This window comes from Ornithorhynchus anatinus, chromosome 2, assembly GCF_004115215.2.
Source record: "Ornithorhynchus anatinus isolate Pmale09 chromosome 2, mOrnAna1.pri.v4, whole genome shotgun sequence".
NCBI classification, from domain to species: Eukaryota; Metazoa; Chordata; class Mammalia; order Monotremata; family Ornithorhynchidae; genus Ornithorhynchus; species Ornithorhynchus anatinus.
This window is the reverse complement of record NC_041729.1, coordinates 55,036,625-55,053,593: the sequence shown is the minus strand read 5'-3', so window position 1 is coordinate 55,053,593 and position 16,969 is coordinate 55,036,625. Positions and strand designations below refer to the sequence as shown.

Below are 16,969 nucleotides of genomic sequence, written 5' to 3'. Positions count from 1 at the left end.
GCCAGACTGAAGGAGGTCAAGGGAAGAATTGGTGGACAGGAAGTGGAGGCAGCAGGTGTAGACAACTCACTCATGGAGTTTGGAGATGAATGATAGGAGGAAGATGGGGCAATAACTGGAGGGAGCTGTGGGGTCAAGGGAGAGTTTTTCTAGGCAAGGAGAGACATGAGCATAGAGGGGTAGACAGACATGAATATAAATAAATTACAGATATGGACCTAAGTCCTGTGGGGCTGAGGGACGAATGAAGACAGCAAATCAGGGAGACGCAGAAGGGAGCGGGAGAACAGGAAATAAGGGCTTAATCAGGGAAGGCTTCTTGAAGGAGATGTGCCTTCAATAAGGCTTTGAAGCGGGGGGCGATGCCTGTCTGTTGGATGTGGAAAGGGAGGACTTTTCAGGCCAGAGGGGAGACGTGGGTGAGACTTACGCGGAGAGACAGACGAGATCGAGATAAAATGAACAGGTTGGCATTAGAGGAGGAAAATGTGCGGGCTGAGTTGTAATAGGAGAGGTGTAATAATAGGTGTAATAATTCACCTCCTCCAAGAGGCCTTCCCAGACTGAGCTCCCCCCTTTCCCTCTGCTCCCCCTCCACCCTCTGCTCCTCCACCTTCCCTTTCCCTCAGCTGAGTCCCCTTTCCCTCTGCTCCCCCTCCCCTCCCCTTCCCGCTCCAGCTTCTGCTCCTTCACCTTCCCTTTCCCTCAGCTGAGTCCCCTTTCCCTCTGCTCCTCCTCCCCTCCCCTTCCCGCTCCACCTTCTGCTCCTCCTCCACCCTCTGCTCCTCCACCTTCCCTTTCCCTCAGCTGAGTCCCCTTTCCCGCTGCTCCCCCTCCCTTCCCCTTCCCGCTCCACCTTCTGCTCCTCCTCCTTCCCCTCCCCTCAGCACTGTGCTCATTTGATTCTATCGCGATAATGTTGTCTTGCTTTTGTTTTGTTCTGTTTTGCTCTGCCGTCTGTCTCCCCCAGTTAGACTATGAGCCCATCATCGGGCAGGGATCGTCTCTATCTGTTGCCAAATTGTACATTCCAAGCGCTTAGTACAATGCTCTGTGCACAGTAAGCACTCAATCAATACGACTGAATGAATGAATGAGAGCGGCAAGGTAAGATAGGAGGAGCCACGGTGATCGAGTGCTTTAGAGCCGACGGTGAGGAGTTTCTGCTCGATAAAGAGGTGGATGGGCAACCACTGGAGGTACTCGAGGGGTGGGGAAGTATGGACTGAACAATTCTGTAGAAAAATGATCTGGGCAGCAAAGTCAAGTATGGACTGGGGTGGGGAGAGACAGGAGGCAGGGAGGTCGGTAAGGAGGCTGATAGAGTAATCAAGGCGCGACAGGAGAAGTGCTTGGGTTTAAGTCGTGGCAGTTTGGATGAAGAAGAAAGCTCCAGGCTGCTGCGCAAACCATCTTCTTGCGGTGCTGCCTGGCACACGACTCTCCACTCCTCAAAATCCTCAAAGAGTTACCCATCTCCCTCTACCGCAGGCAGAAACTTCTTACCGCTGGCTCGACGAGATTGAAAACTCCTCTGCTCGACGGGCAGTATCTTGAGAGCGAGGGATCACGCCTACCAACTCCAATGTACTCTCCCAAACGCTCCGTCCGGTTCTCTGCGCACGGTGAGCGCTCGATAAATACCACCGATTGATTCGATTCGTTCAAGGCTCCTGGCCAGCTCACTCCATCTTGCCTATTAGCCCTTTTCGCCTGCTCCTCCCCAGCTCACACTCTTTGCTCCTCCCAAGCTCACCCTCTCACTTTAACCTTGCTCTTGCCTCTCCTGCCTGATAATAATAATAATAATAATGATGGCATTTCTTAAGCGCTATGTGCAAAGTACTGTTCTAAGTGCTGGGGGGAGGAGGAGGGAATAAAGGTATTGGTTGTCCCAAGTGGGGCTCACTGTCTTAATCCCCATTTTACAGATGAGGAACTGAGGCACAGAGAAGTTAAGTGACTTGCCCAAAGTCACCCAGTTTACAAGTGGTGGAGCCAGGATTAGAACCCATGACGTCTGACTCCCAAGCCTGTGCTCTTTCCACTGAGCCATGCTGTTTCTCTCTAGGCCCGATCTCAAGCCCATGCTGTCACCCCAGCCTGGATCTCCCTTCCTCTCCAAACCCACTAGATCACAGCTCTCCCCAACTTTAAAAAACCTTATAAAATCCCCCCTCCTCCAAGAAGTCTTCCTCCCCTGATTCACAACACCCCGGTTACGTCAGACCGGGACCCACGTTTAGTGCTTGTGAGCTTTAATTCATCCCCGATTCATCCCCCCTCCCAGCCCCACAGCACTCGTGTACAAAGCCGTAACTTGTCTACATTAATGTCTGTCTCCCCCTCTAAACTGTAAGCTCGCTGTGGGCAGGGAATGTGTCTGTTCTAGTGTACGCTCCTAAGCGCTTAGTACAGTGCTTTGCATACAGTGAGCGCTCGATAAATACAACTGAATCGAATCGAATTTAATCCCATCCTCACCATTGATTTACGCATGTGTATTCTTACTCATTAGCTTATGGACGTATTTATCTCTAATTTCTGTTTCTTGTTCAGCTGTTTCATCCTGACATGTAACGTATCTCGCTTCCTGTTATATACTCGTTCCTCCTTTGGCCTTTACGCCTTTGGCCTTTAGGGAAGCAGCATGGCTCAGTGGAAAGAGCCCGGGCTTGGGAGTCAGAGGTCATGGGTTCGAATCCCGGCTCTGCCACTTGTCAGCTGTGCGACTGTGGGCAAGTCACTTAACTTCTCTGTGCCTCAGTTACCTCATCTGTCAAATGGGGATTAAGACTGTGAGCCTCACGTGGGACAACCTGATTACCCTGTATCTACCCCAATGCTTAGAACAGTGCTCTGCATATAGTAAGCGCTTAACAAAGACCAACATTTTTTTTTTTCTTACACTCAGGAAGTAATTTCTGTCTGTAGCCTCCACGGGGACAGGAAATGTGGATCTTGCAAATGTTATGTTCTTTTCAGCTCCCAGGACACTCAGGGAAGAGATGTTTTCAAGCATCCACAGTCACGGAAAGAGAAACTAAGAACTCGGTCTTACCTTTGTTATGAGACATGGCATACAGAAGACACAGCACAAAAAGAGCATAATAGTCATCTTCAGGACTGTCCACTGCATTATAGACCATATCTAGGAAAGGCCTGCGAAAGAGAAATTGTATCAATCTGAGGGTACTTGGACGGTTTCTCGATTAGCAGAGTTTATCTTCTGCCATCGGTGATGCAGTAGCTTTCTGTTCAGCGGTCCCTAGCGAAATGTGGTTTATAGATTGCCAGTTTTGCATCTGAACAATTTACTTTTTAACACCCCAAATTCACAACTGCTGAGGATTTGCACGTCAAGGGTTCAGAAAAAAAAAAAATCAAAAGAATGAAACGGTTAAAAAAAAATGAAAGAACTGTGGTATTGTGGCCATGAACATTGTGTACTTCAGCTGCAAAACAAGTGGAATTGTGGGTGAAACATGTACTCAGGAGGTGTTTGAATCAAGAGGGTGGTTTCCAGATTATTTCTGCTTTACCGTATTTCAGCACACAGAACCTCTAAAAAAACGGCGGGCTGGAATTTTAAAAATACGCACTAACTGTGGCCTAAAGGACAGAGCCACAGGAGTCGGGAGAGCTTGGTTCTAAACCCAGCCCTGCCACTAGTCTACCTTGGGCAAGTCACTTAACCTCTCTTTATCCTCAGAGAGGGGTACGAGAAGCAGCGTGGCCTAGTGGAAAGAGCCCGGGCTTAGGAGTCAGGGGTCATGGGTTCTAATCCCGGCTCCGCCACTTGTCAGCTGTGTGACTTTGGGCAAGTCTCTTCACTTCTCTGGGCCTCAGCTACCTCATCTGGAAAATTGGGATTAAGACTGTGAGCCCCACGTGGGACAACCTGATTACCTTGTATTAACCCCAGCGCTTAGAACAGTGCTTTGTATGTAGTAAGCGCTTAATACCCTAATTATTATTATTAAATAACCGATCTCCTCCCCAACTCCCTTAGGCTTTGAACCCTTTATAGCAGAGGGACTCTATCAGACAGATCGTCTGGAACCTGCCCCAGCATTTAGCACTGCGCTTGGCATACGATAAGTGTTTAACAGACATCTCTATTATTACCATTAATAATAAAACCCCACAGAAGTTGTAATTACTAAAAATTATGTCGGAAATATTGCAGAGATTGTCAAATGTACGACGGAGAGCAATACAGGTTTTGGTAACGGGGAGTTGAACCCATTTCCTTGATAATCACAACAACAACGATAGTGGTATTTGTTAAGCGCTTACTGTGTACCGAACACCGTACTAGACACTGGGATAAACACGAGACAATCACATCACACAATCTTTGTCTCCCAAAGGAGCACGCGGCTTCTCGATTTTGCGAGTAACCGGCTCAATCAAGCCAGCAATTTATTGAGCACTTATTGTGTGCAGAGCACTGTACTACGCACTTGGGAGAGAAAGAAATAACAGTTCCTTTAACAACACATTTGGCCGCCTTAGAAAGGTGTTACTAGACTTGATCTCGTCCTCTCCTCGAGACAGAAAGTAAAAGTAGGACAATCTGAAACCACTTGTCTATCATGTGCCCCCTAGGAGTGGGCCATTAGCAAGGTAGCATGCTTACTTTCTCTGTTCTCTCCTCAGGAGAGTTCTTTACCGTATGCTCCTGAAATAGAGGAAGCAGCGTTTTTGGCCCAACGTCGGCCTAATGGTAACGTTCAGTAAGAACACCTCCAATTTTGGACGAACTGTTCGAAGCTAAACGACTCTCTAATCTATTCACTGCCCATGCCTGTCCACAAACCACATATCCCAAACGTTCTATTTATAGGTGAATTGGTCCGGCACATCTAGATCCCGAAACAGCAGCAAGCTTACGGATGATCCACGGTATGTGATGCAGCTAAAATGTATTAGTTTTCCACCAGGTAGGCTCAGGGCACTTAACTCTTGGTAAATCCATTACTTGTGGTTTCTTTTTCAACTTCTTAATAGGCAAACTATCGTATACAATTCCCGATGCCAAGACAGAGCTCAGGCAGAATGTTCCCCACCTTGGATGTCAAAAACAACTTCTAAGCAAGAAGCCCAAAGTCCTTTATTACACAATTCTCGGGGCCAACCTTTGACTCCTTTCTGAAGCGCAAGCCGCTTAAATGGTAACATTCTGTTCGGGATCTGTTCCAGAACACCGTCTAGTATTAAGTTTCCCTTTATAAATCAAGTGAAGAAATGCCAGAGAGATATTATACTCAGAGCAGCTATGCAGAATGCTTAGAAGCTGCTAGTGTCAGCAAAACCAGAATTTTGGTTCCACCAACTCTCAGGAAGACCCTTTCTTCACTGACCCTTTCAATCGAACAATCATATGTACTTTGTTCTTATTGTGCGCACAGCACTGTACTAAACGCTTGGGAGAGTACAATATAAAACAGTGAGTAGCCAAGCTCCCAGACTAAAATGAGCTTTAATTTGTGTATTCTTCTAGTACACTGTGGATACTCAACAAATGTTAAATGATTTCACACAGAGCAAATACTGGCAAAGTGCTTTAATGCACTTTTTTTTGCGGGGGGTAGGGGGGAGAAGAGAAATACTTTTTTTTTTTAAAACAGTCTACGTTAGAAAGATTTTCTGCATCTCTGGAACGCATATTTTCTTTACTAAATATATATTACTATTTAGATAATCTAGACATTTGTGGAACTACAATTAACAAGACAGGGAAAACTACTGAGCTTCAAATGTAGAATATTCTTTCCCATTAATGGCCAGAATGATAACGTTTCCTGTGAAATCAATACAGCCGTGGGTGAGCACATTTAAGAGGCAATAAGGATTCCCCTAAATATACTTTGTATCCCGAAGATTTTTTAAAAATTCAGGGAACCCATGAAAACTGTTAATCAGCCACTGAAATTAATAGTGGGCTTCAAAAAAAATCAAGAAAAGCAGTGTAGCCTAATGGGAAGAGCATGGGCTTGGGGAATCGGAGGGTGTGGGTTCTAATTCCAGCTCTGCCACTTGTCTGCTGGATGACCCTGGGAAAATCACTTCACTTCCTCAATTCCCTAACCTGTAAAATGGGGATTAAGACTGGGAGTCCCATGTGGGACAGGGGATACGTCCAACCTGATTAGCTTGTATCTATCCCACTGTTCGGTACAGTGCCTGACACAACGTAAGTGCTTAACAAATATCATCTGGAAAAAAATAAAAGTAAATGCTAGATTTCTATCTATGATGATGGTGAGAACAGATTGAGATATTTTAGACTAGGCAAGGACAGAAGTGTAAGAATCATAAAGCAACGACTAGGCAATTACTCTCCCCGGCCCGTCAAAGCCTTACTAAAGGCACATCTCTTCTAAGAGGCCTTTCCTGACTAAGCCCTCCTTTCCGATTTTCCCACTCCCTTCTGCATCAGCCTGACTTGCTCCCTTTATTCATGCCCTCTCCCAGCCCCGCAACACTTCTATATAGATCTGTAATTTATTCATTTATATGAATGTCTGTCTCCCCCTCTAGACTGTAAACTTGCTGTGGGCAGGGAATGGGTCTGTTTATCATTATTGTACTCTCCCAAGCCCCTCTCGGGTTCGCACCTGGAGAGTTTCCAGTAGTCTACCAGTCTCGGCTATGGGAGAGAGAGTCGAGCAGAGGCCTGTCCATTCCATTCCTAGCTTGGCCAGTGGCTAGCGAGTGGAAGGCAATCCGCTACTAGTCAAAACTCAGCCAGGCTGGGCAGCAGCGGCACGGGAGAGAGTCGAGGATGGAGACTCTGGTTTGCTGCGCGGAAGGCGGCAATGGTAAACTACTTCTGGATTTTGACCAACAAAACCGGATACACTACTGGAACGACTGCAGGTGGAGAGCGGGGCGTTGTGGGAGAGATGTGTCCGTGGTGTCGCCATGGGTCGGAAATGACTCGACGGCATAAGACAAGACTCTACCAAGCACTTAGTACAGTGCTCTGCACACAGTAAGTGCTCAATAAATAGGAAGGAATGGACTGCTCTCTGAAATCCAGTTCACACCTAGACCAAATAGGGCCAGCTTCTCCAGGCCCTGCCGAACCCCCGGCCATTTTGTGCTCTCTAGCGTGTTTCCCCACAGTCCACAAGCCAGTAGTTTTTACGCTTCGCCCTACTGCCCTGTCACACTTCTGCTCGTGAATCGAGAGCCCATTTGTTTTAGGAGCAGGAGGGGATGGCAGGGCTATCTCGCCACCGACCCGTTTCTCACCACTTCCCTCTGGCCTAGAACTCGCTCCTCCCCCAAATATAATACTGTCCCCACCTTCGAAGCTTCACTAAGGTCACATCTCCAAGAGGCTTTCCCCAGTTAAGCCCTCTTTTCCCCGGTCTGCTCTCCCTTCTGCACCATCTACACACTTGCATCTGTGACTTCTGGACATTTGATATTCACACTACCCCCAACCCCACGGCACTTACGTACGTATCTTAAAATTTCATATTATACGTTACTTATTAATACTAGTGTCTGTCTCCCCATCTAGACTGCAAGCTAATTATGGGCAGGGAGTGTGTCTCCTAATTCTGACGTATTGTACCCTTCCAAGAGCTTATAATAATAATAATAATGATGCTTACTATGTGCCAAGCACCGCTGCACTCACAGTCTTAATGCCCATGGTACAGATGAGGGAACTGAGGCACAGAGAAGTTAAGTGACTTGCCCAAAGTCACACAGACAAGTGGCAGAGCCGGGATTAGAACCCACGACCTCCGACTTGCAAGCCCGGGCTCTTTCCCCTAAGCCGCTGCTAGTACAGTGCTCTGCAGACAGTAAGCCATGAATAAATATCACTGATTGATTACGTATTCATATTGATGTCTGCCTCTGTCTCGACTGTAAGCTCATTATGGGGAGGGAACATGTCTACCTACTCTGTTGTAATGGACTCTCCCAAGCGCTTTGTAGCAGCATGGCTCAGTGGAAAGAGCCCGGGCTTGGGAGTCAGAGGTCATGGGTTCAAAGCCCAGCTCTGCCACTTGTCAGCTGTGTGACTGTGGGCAAGTCACTTCACTTCTCTGTGCCTCAGTTCCCTCATTTGTAAAATGGGATTAACTGTGAGCCTCACGTGGGACAACCTGATTACCCTGTATCTACCCCAGCACTTAGAACAGTGTTCTGCACATAGTAAGCGCTTTACAAATACTAACATTATTATTATTATAATGCTCTACTCCTAGCAAGCACTCAATAAATGCCATTGATTGACTGATTGATAGACCGAGGGCTCAGCAGCATGGCCTATTGGAGAGAGCACTGGCCTGGGAATCAGAAGGACCTGGGTTCTAATCTCGGCTTCGCCACTTGGCTGCTGCGTGACCTTGGGCAAGTCATTTCACTATTCTATGCCGGGGGAAGAGAAAGGGCGCGGAGATCACCGAGTACCTGCTCCACTGCGAGGTCTCGCTCCCTGAGGCAGCCGCACTCTTTTCTTCGTCCGTCGTGTTCTGCTCTGTCACTGCAGAGATGGCCAATTCGGACAGCCTGCAGTGCTCCATGATCACCATCTCTATTTCTTAAACACACACACACACACATCAAAAAAACAACACAAAAAAACCCACCCTGGAATTATTAGAGAGGAGAACTGATCTGGACTATTTCCAGTATAATATTTACATTAATACTTATGGACAAAGGTAAATCTTTCCAACATCAAGTGCCACGTACATGCTTAACTATAAGTATAATTAATCTGCTCACCGAAAAGGGAAATGAAGTGGCAAAACCAATTTCTGATTTCACTCAGCTCTGAAATACCGAGAAACGTATCTTTGATTTACATTAATAAGGTATTTTGAATTCCATTCTACAAATAGATCACCATTGCTGTATTTAGATGCCAAAAGGAAACTTTGAAGTGGATGGTTACAAAGTGTGAGCACATCTGAAAACGGTGCTTACAAATCCTCAGCAAATTTTTATCCTTCCTCTCTTCCTGCCTTTGTTTCCAGTTTTCTGAAGAAAAGGAGCTTTGGGCATCTAATAGTTTTGTTCTGATCCAATAAGGCAAACTACGTCTCCCATAAACTGAAATGTGTGGTTTATCGGGTACCTGTCTCTGCCATCTTGTCAAAGTCAACAGACTGATGAGGCACAAAAGGAAATAACCATACTGATGGCTACAATGTATTTTTTGCCCTCCGGCTCTTCTATGCCCCCCAAATGGTTCAGACAATTTGAATATACATAGCCAAGAAGGTTTGCCCATGCATATGTGCACATGTTTTAGCTAATAAGCTATACCAAAACTGAGGGAAAAAAGTTGTGCTTCGTTAATTCATACAAGATCGCATAACCTCAAAAACCCCTCCCCTGGCCCCTTGGCTCCCTCCAGTTATCGCCTCATCTCCCTCCTACCATTCCTCTCCAAACTCCTTGAGCAAGTTGTCTACACCTGCTGTCTCAAATTCCTCTCCTCCAATTCTCTCCTGGGCCCCCTCCAAAACTGGCTTCTGCCCCCTTTGCCGAAACCGCCCTCTCAAAGGTCACCAATGACCTCCTTCTTGCCAAATCCAATGGTCTCTATGTCATCCTCATCCTCCTCCACTTCTCAGCTGTGAATGATCCCCTTCTCCTGGAAACGTTAGCTACCCTGGCTTCGCTGACACTGTCCTCTCTCGGGTCTCCTCCTATCTCTCTGGCCATTCATTCTCAGTCTCTTTCTTGGCTTCTGCCTCCCACCCCCTAGCTGTGGGAGTCCCTCAGGGTTCATATCTGGGTCCCCTTCCATTCTCCATCTAACCCCCCCCCCCCATTCCCTTAGAGAACTCATTCATTCCCATGGCTTCAACTACCATTTCCATGTGGATGATTCCCAAATCTGTATCCTTCTTTGCAGTCTTGTATTTCCTCCTGCCTCAGGACATCTCTACTTGGACGTCCTACCAATCCCTCAAACTTACCATGTCCAAAACAGAACTCCTTATCTTCCATCCACAACCTGCCTTCCCCATCTCTGTAGAAGGCATCACCATCTTTTCTGTCTCACAGGCCCGTAACCTTGGCACCATCTTCCGTTCAGCACTCTCATTTTTTTCTTTAGGTATTTTAGTGCTTACTATGCGCCAAGCACGGTTCTAAGCACTGGGCTCGATACAAGGTAATGAGGTTGTCCCCGTGGGGCTCACAGTCTTAATCCCCATTTTACAGATGAGGTCACTGAGGCACAGAGAAGTTAAGTGGCTTGCCCAAAGTCACAGAGCTGATAAGCGGCAGAGCCGGGATTGGAACCCACGACCTCTGAATCCCAAGCCCGTGCTCTTTCAACTAAGCCACGCTGCTTGGGGGTGGATAGAAGAAGACCAGCTTGGACGTAGTGCAGTGGCCACACAATCCCAATCGCCATTTTACAGAGGAGGTAATGAGGCATGGAGAAGTTAAGTGACTAGCCCAAGGTCCATAGCAGACAAGCGGCAGAGCTGGTCTCCTAACTCTCGGGCCCATGATCTTTCCACTAGGCCGTGCTGTTTCTCATTCAACCCACACAATCGATCTGTCACCAAAATCTGTCGGCTCACACTTCAGACTTGCTAAAATTTGCCCTTTCCCATCCATCTGACCTGCTATCACATTGATCCAAGCACTTATCCATCAGGGTCTGACTACTACTGCATCAGCCTCCTTGCTGACCTCCCTGCCTCCTGTCTCTCCCCACTCCAGTTCATACTTCACTCTGCTGTCCGGAGCATTTTTCTAAAAACCCATTCAGCCCACGTTTCCCCACTCCTCAAGAATCTCCAGTGGTTTCCCATCCACCTCTGCATCAAAAAGAAATTCCTTACCATCAGCTTTAAAGCAATCACCTTGTTCCCGCTTATCTTACCTCACTGATTTCCTACAACAATCTAGCACATTCACTCCTCTAATACCAACCTATTCACTGTAGCTCGATCTCATCTATTTCACCGCTGACCCTCCGCCCACTTCCTGCCTCTGGCCTAGAGCTCTCTCCTCCTTCATATCAGACAGACCATTACTCTCCCCACCTTTGAAGCCTTATTAAAATCACATCTTCTCCATGAGGTCTTCCCCAATTAATCTCTCATTTTCCCTACTCCCTCTCCGTTCTTCATTCTCCTTACACTAGGATTTGTACCTTTTATTCACCCCACCCTCAGCCCCATAGCACTTATATATATATATATATATATATATATATATATATATATATATATATACACCCATCATTTATTTTAATGTCTGACTCCTCCTCTAGACTGTAAACTCACTGTGGGAAGAGATCATGTCTACCACCTCTTATAATGTAGTCTTTTTTTTAATGGTGTCCATTAATTAAGCGCTGGGGTACATACAAGCTAATCAGTTTGAACACAGTCCATGCCCCACCCGGGGATCACAGTCTTAATCCTCATTTTACGGACAAGGAAATGGAGGCAAAGAGCATTTATTCACCCAAGGTCACCCAACAGATAACAGGTGGAGCTTGGATTAGGAATCCAGGTCCTTCCGATTTCCAGGACTGTACTCTATCCACTCTCCCAAGCCCTTAGTACAGTGCCCTGCACAAAGTAAGGGCTTAATAAATTCAAATCCACTGATCCTCATCAGTCAGGGAAAAAAGCCCAACTCTGATTTCTCCCCATGATGCTAGCATAGATTATTAGCTAAAACAAATGGGCACAAACAAGCAGGCAAACCTACTCCCTGTACAAGACTAAATGAAGTCAAGTTACGGGAGAAACCGGCTCTCGCCAATTTGTGAGACAGCGTGTTTTGTAGAACGGGCACTTTGCAAGCTTCTATCCTTTTCAGGAATGTGATCAATAGGAACCCCAAAAGCATTCTTCAGGGGCATTTATCCAAAAATCCACTCATCACCTGACTCAATTAGGGTGGACAGCATTCAATTCACTTTGCATTACAAGGAGAATCCAAAAGCACTTTCTCCGTGACAGAGATTTTCAATTTTTTTAAGAACACGGCTACTAACTTGGAATAATCGCATGGCTTCAATACTACGCTCTGCATAACTGAACTGAATACGCAACTACCAGCGTAGAAGGAAACATTCACAGATGCACACTTTCATCAAAGATACCAACTAAACTGCCAGAGTTAATTTGGTTATATCATATGTGTAGCTAAGTAGAAAAGTACAATGCAAAGAGCAGCGTCGTTTCTTTTTTCAAGATCGCCAATCTGACGTGGGTAATATATAATGTAAGATATAGAATAGTTTACTTCAAAGGGCTCCTGCAGAGCACAAGACAGAGAAAAAAACCGATCCACTCTACTTTCTATGCAAATATCATAAAACAAAAACCAGGCCTAATGGAAAAACCTATGCTCAGTCAACCAATCAGCAGTATTTATTGACTAGTTCAGTGTGTATAATGTACTATGACTGTGAGAGCAAATCTGTCTGAGATGACATGATCATTACCCTCAAGGAGTTGACACTGCAATGGTGGAGATAGAAACTAAAATAATATACAGACAGTAGGAAGACAGAAAAAGGAGTAAGTAGATGAATTAGTGCTTATGAAATAGGGCATAAGAGATATGTTCATAAATACACCAGTGCTTAGGGGTACAGAAGTGCTGAAGCAGCAGTAAGGAGGGCAATAACCTGGGGAGATCTCGGGATTAATCAAGAATCCAGTACTAGCCTGAAAGTCGGAAAGCCTGAGTTCTAATCCCTGCTCCGCCTCTTGCTTTTTGTGTGACCTTGGACCAGTCACTGAATTTCTCTGTGCCTGTTTCCTCATTCATAAAATGGGGATTCAGTACCTGTTTCTCCCTCCCCCTTCCTATCTGACAGACAACCACTCTCCCCACTTTCAAAGCCCTACTAAAACCATATCTTCTCCCAACAGGCCGACCATGGCCAAGCCCTGATTTCCCCTATTCACCCTCTTTTCCACGTCACTTATGCCCTGGGATCTGTACCCCTTAAACACTTGATATTCAGCCCCACCCCAGCCCCACAGCACTAATGTACACAACTTTATATTCACCCATTTCCTCTACTTCAATGTAATGTCTGTCTCCCCATCTAGAATGTAAGATCTTCAAGGACAGGGATTGTATCCACCAACTCAACTGTTTAGTACAGTGTCTGGCACATAGTAAGCGCTTAACAAATACCATCACCATTTTATGCTCTCCCAAATGCTAAGTACAGTGCTCTGCATACAGTAAGAACTGGATAAACTCCACTGATTGCTGAGTAAGTCAATGGCAGACAAGCACTTACTACAGTAAGGATGTCTATGAAACTACTCTCACCTTAACTCTGCTTTTAGCCTTTCTGTATCGCTATCAAATTGGCAGGATCTTTCTTTTCTAACATTAGGTGCCTTACACATTTTAACGAGGTTTTATCTGTAATGGCACTGCAATATAACTGAACTAAAAAACTTCTTTCTTTGGTATTCACTTTGATTTGTGTATTTATATTTAAAAAAGATAGTTTTTCACACTTCACAGTGTCAGGCTGTGATAGCACGAGGTTATCATATTCCTCTCCAAAAACTTCTATCGGGTACTTGCCCCTAAGGCAAGAGGGGACTTCTCTAAAAATCATCCTTCATCTCATTTCATCACCTTTCTCCACTCTTTCCTTCTCTCCCAACCCTTCTAAGTTATTGACAACTGCTTCGGTGATAGTTGTCACCATTAGGTCAGGAGAGGTAGGTGTGAAAGCAGATCAAAATTAATCAGTCAATAGTATTTATGAAGCACTTCAGTTAGGCAGAGCGATGTTCTAAAGATTGGAATTTTTTTTTGCTTTTTTATTGTCTTTGTTAAGCATTTACTATGTGCCAGGTACTGTACTAAGCACTGGGGTAGATTTAAGGTTGGACACAGTCCCTGTCCAATATAGGGTTTACAGTCTTTAATCCCCATTTTACAGATAAGGTAGCCAAGGCACAGAAAAGTTAAATGAGTTGCCCGAGGTTACACAGCAGGCAGGTGGAGGGGCTGGGGTTAGAACCCAGGTCCTCTAGCTCCCAGGTCTGTGCTCTTGTCCCTAAGCCACACTACTTCTCTGTTTTGTTTGGAAAGGAACTCCCTCCATCTAAATAAATGGCTGTCCAACTGTATACTTAAGTCCCAAAGTTGGGGAAAAGAAACAGCACAAGTGTGAAAATCTCTTTTTTGCAGGATACCACCACCAACCTATTCCCACGTCATGATCTCGTCCAACCTGCACGGCCAGGAGTAAGGCTCCCCCTCATTCCCATTCTGTTCCACCAGCTCACAGAAAATAACGTGTCAGGCTGGGGACAAATTAAGAAAAAGAAAGAAAGCCAGAAAAGCAGCCTGACAATCTAATGGGTGGGCTTGGAAGAGGGATTAGTGAGATGTGGCTAGAAGCTGCATGCCCTGGAGGACAGATCCTGGGCCTGGGAGTCACAGGACTTGGGTTCTAATCCCAGCTCCACCACTTGTCTGTTGGGTGACCTTGAACAGGTCACTTCACCTCTCTGTCTCTCATTTTCCTTATTGGTAAAATGGGGCTTAAGTACGTGAGACACGGACCGTGTCCAACCTAATTAGCCTGTATCTATCCCAGTGCTTAGTACAATGTCTGGCCCATAGTAAGCACTTACCAAATACCATTAAAAAAACTGTGCCTCCAGAAAGAGTTTTGCTTGCTCAAAACAATCCCTGTTAATGTTAGCTTTGTCCTTACACATTGGTTATGTTCCACACAGATATGTACCAAGAAAAAAAAACAATATCTCATTTCCCCACTGAGAGAGAGGTCTTCAAAGAAGTGTCAACAGAACCAAAACTGCTCTAGTTTTCATATCAGGTAATCTGAGGCCTGTTGGCATAACGGGGGAGGGACACTCTCACACTAGGGCAAAGAGAGCTAATGAAAACATGCTTTCACAAGAAGAAACAAGACTCAGCAAATATTTTCTTCATTTTTTTCTTCCTGGCAGTGAAGTAAAAAAGGCTTCTCTTTAGGTTTAACATGTTTACACCGAAGTTGGATAATGAAATTAGAATGGACTTCAACTGCCCCTCAAAAGACATGGGAAGAGAAGATGCCATATCTGTTTGCACAGCTGCCCCACCTTTCTGCATAATAACATTAACACAGGGTGGGACTATAACGTGAGGTCACATAATTAAATCTAGCAGAGGAGCAGGAGAAAAAAAAGATGAGGAGAAAAATAAGGATGGGAGGAAGGAAGAGAAAGAGACGAGTGCTTCTGACATTGAGTCTCTTCTACCGCACTCTCCCAAATGTTGCTTAAAATAGAGAATATTAATAATAATAATGATAATAACTGTGGTATATGTTAAGCGCTTACTATGTGCCAAGCACTGTATTAAGTGCTGGGGTAGATACAAGATAACCAGGTCTCACATGGGGCTCAGAGTCTAAAAGGTAGAATAGGGACTGAATCCTCACTTTGCAGATGAGGGACCTGAGGTACAGAGAATTGAGGTGACGTGTCCATGGTCATACATTAAGCACTTAGTACAGTGTTCTGCACACAGTAAGCGCTCAATAAATACAACTGAATGAATGAGTAGAACTCAAGTCCTCTGACTCCCAGGCTTGTGCTCTTTCCACTAGGCGAGGCTCTTTCCCTTAACTTAGTGAATTAAGAAACTACCCCCTGCCGCCTCCTGGCATGATCATTTTAAAGAAACTTTCCTTTCCCACAGTGATCTGGCTCTTTGATATTACCACTTCTGACCCCTCTCCTCTTCCTACTAGAACTCCTTCCAAATTCCTGGAATGTACTAAAAACAAAACTTATTTCCTCCTCAAAAATCGGGGGGCAGGAGAGAGTGGAGAAAAAATTACATGGTGGAGGCAAATTATGCATGTAAATGTGGCATACAGCACAAGGAGAAGTCCTTATATTCAACGACCATGCTGCTGACAGGGAGCTGTTTCCATGAGGGTCAGTCTCCCTCTCCTCTCTCCAAAATGTGAAATGTCTGCCTGCCCATGCTACATCTTTCTAATGGCGGGGGCTGGGAGGAAAGGGAAGCATCATCCTAATTTTGCTGATGGGGGAACTGAGTCACGGAGAAATTATATCCCACCCAGGGACAGATGAGGAAACTGAAGCACAGGAAAGGGGGTTTTTTTGGTTTATTTTGGTTTTTTTTTTTAATGGTACTTGTTAGGCGCTTACCATGTGCCAACCACTGTTCTAAATCCTAGGATTAGGCACAAGCTGATATGGTTGGACCTAGTCCCTTTCTCGCAAACTGATCACAGTCTAGGTAGGAGGGAGTAGGATTTAATCCTTATTTTGCAGACAAAGAGACTGAAGCAGAAAGAAGTGATGTGCCCAAGTCACTCGGCCAGCAAGTGGCGGAACTGGGATTAGAACCTAGATCTCCAGACTTCCAGTCCTAAACTCTCTTCACGAGGTCGGGCTTATTATGAGTCGGACATCATACTGAGCTCTGGGGTAGAAACAAGCAAATTAGGCTGGGCACAGCCCATGCCCCATGGAAGGCTCATAGCCTTAATCCCCATTTTACCAATGAGGGAACTGAAACACAGGGAAGTGAAGTGATTTGTCCAAGGTCACACAGAAGACAGGTGGCAGAGCTGGGATTTTGTTACTGATCCAAAAATGGAAAAAAAAATCTCCAAAATCCCATTAGTCACAGCTGCAGGAATATGCTACCTTCAATGCTTATAACAATGTTGGCCACATAGCAAGTGCTTAATAGATATCATTTTTAAAAAAAGGGAAGGAAGGAGAAGGAAGCCAAGGCTCATGACAACTTCCTGTAGGAATAGGCGGATGGTGGTGAATGATGTGGTAGTACATGGATTAAAATTTACACTGAAATAGCATTAATAAATGCTGTATGACCATACCTCAACTAGCCCTTTAGTTCCCCAAATTTTACATCTACTGGTCCGATAGCTCTTATTCCACCAATCACTTTAGCAAATAAT

At 45.4% G+C, this 16,969-nt stretch overlaps 1 protein-coding gene and 1 non-coding gene across 11 annotated transcripts in view; one reads left to right on the top strand and one right to left on the bottom strand.

The window, feature by feature from the left end:
* Positions 1–16,969, bottom strand: part of CLEC16A (C-type lectin domain containing 16A) — a 276,263-nt gene that overhangs the window by 172,390 nt on the left and 86,904 nt on the right. For 8 of the 10 annotated variants that reach the window (XM_029050671.2, XM_029050607.2, XM_029050635.2 and 5 more), the window contains 2 exons: positions 8,440–8,569; positions 3,062–3,162 (listed from right to left, as the gene is read on the bottom strand). In XM_029050671.2, coding sequence (XP_028906504.1) covers positions 3,062–3,162; positions 8,440–8,569 — 231 coding nt within the window. The remainder of the gene's footprint in view (positions 1–3,061; positions 3,163–8,439; positions 8,570–16,969) is intronic. The other 2 variants (XM_029050625.2, XM_029050647.2) reach the window with 1 other exon arrangement.
* LOC114809858 lies at positions 6,606–6,743 on the top strand. Its single transcript, XR_003757631.1, has one exon. It is a non-coding gene; the product is annotated as a small nucleolar RNA SNORA7 (small nucleolar RNA).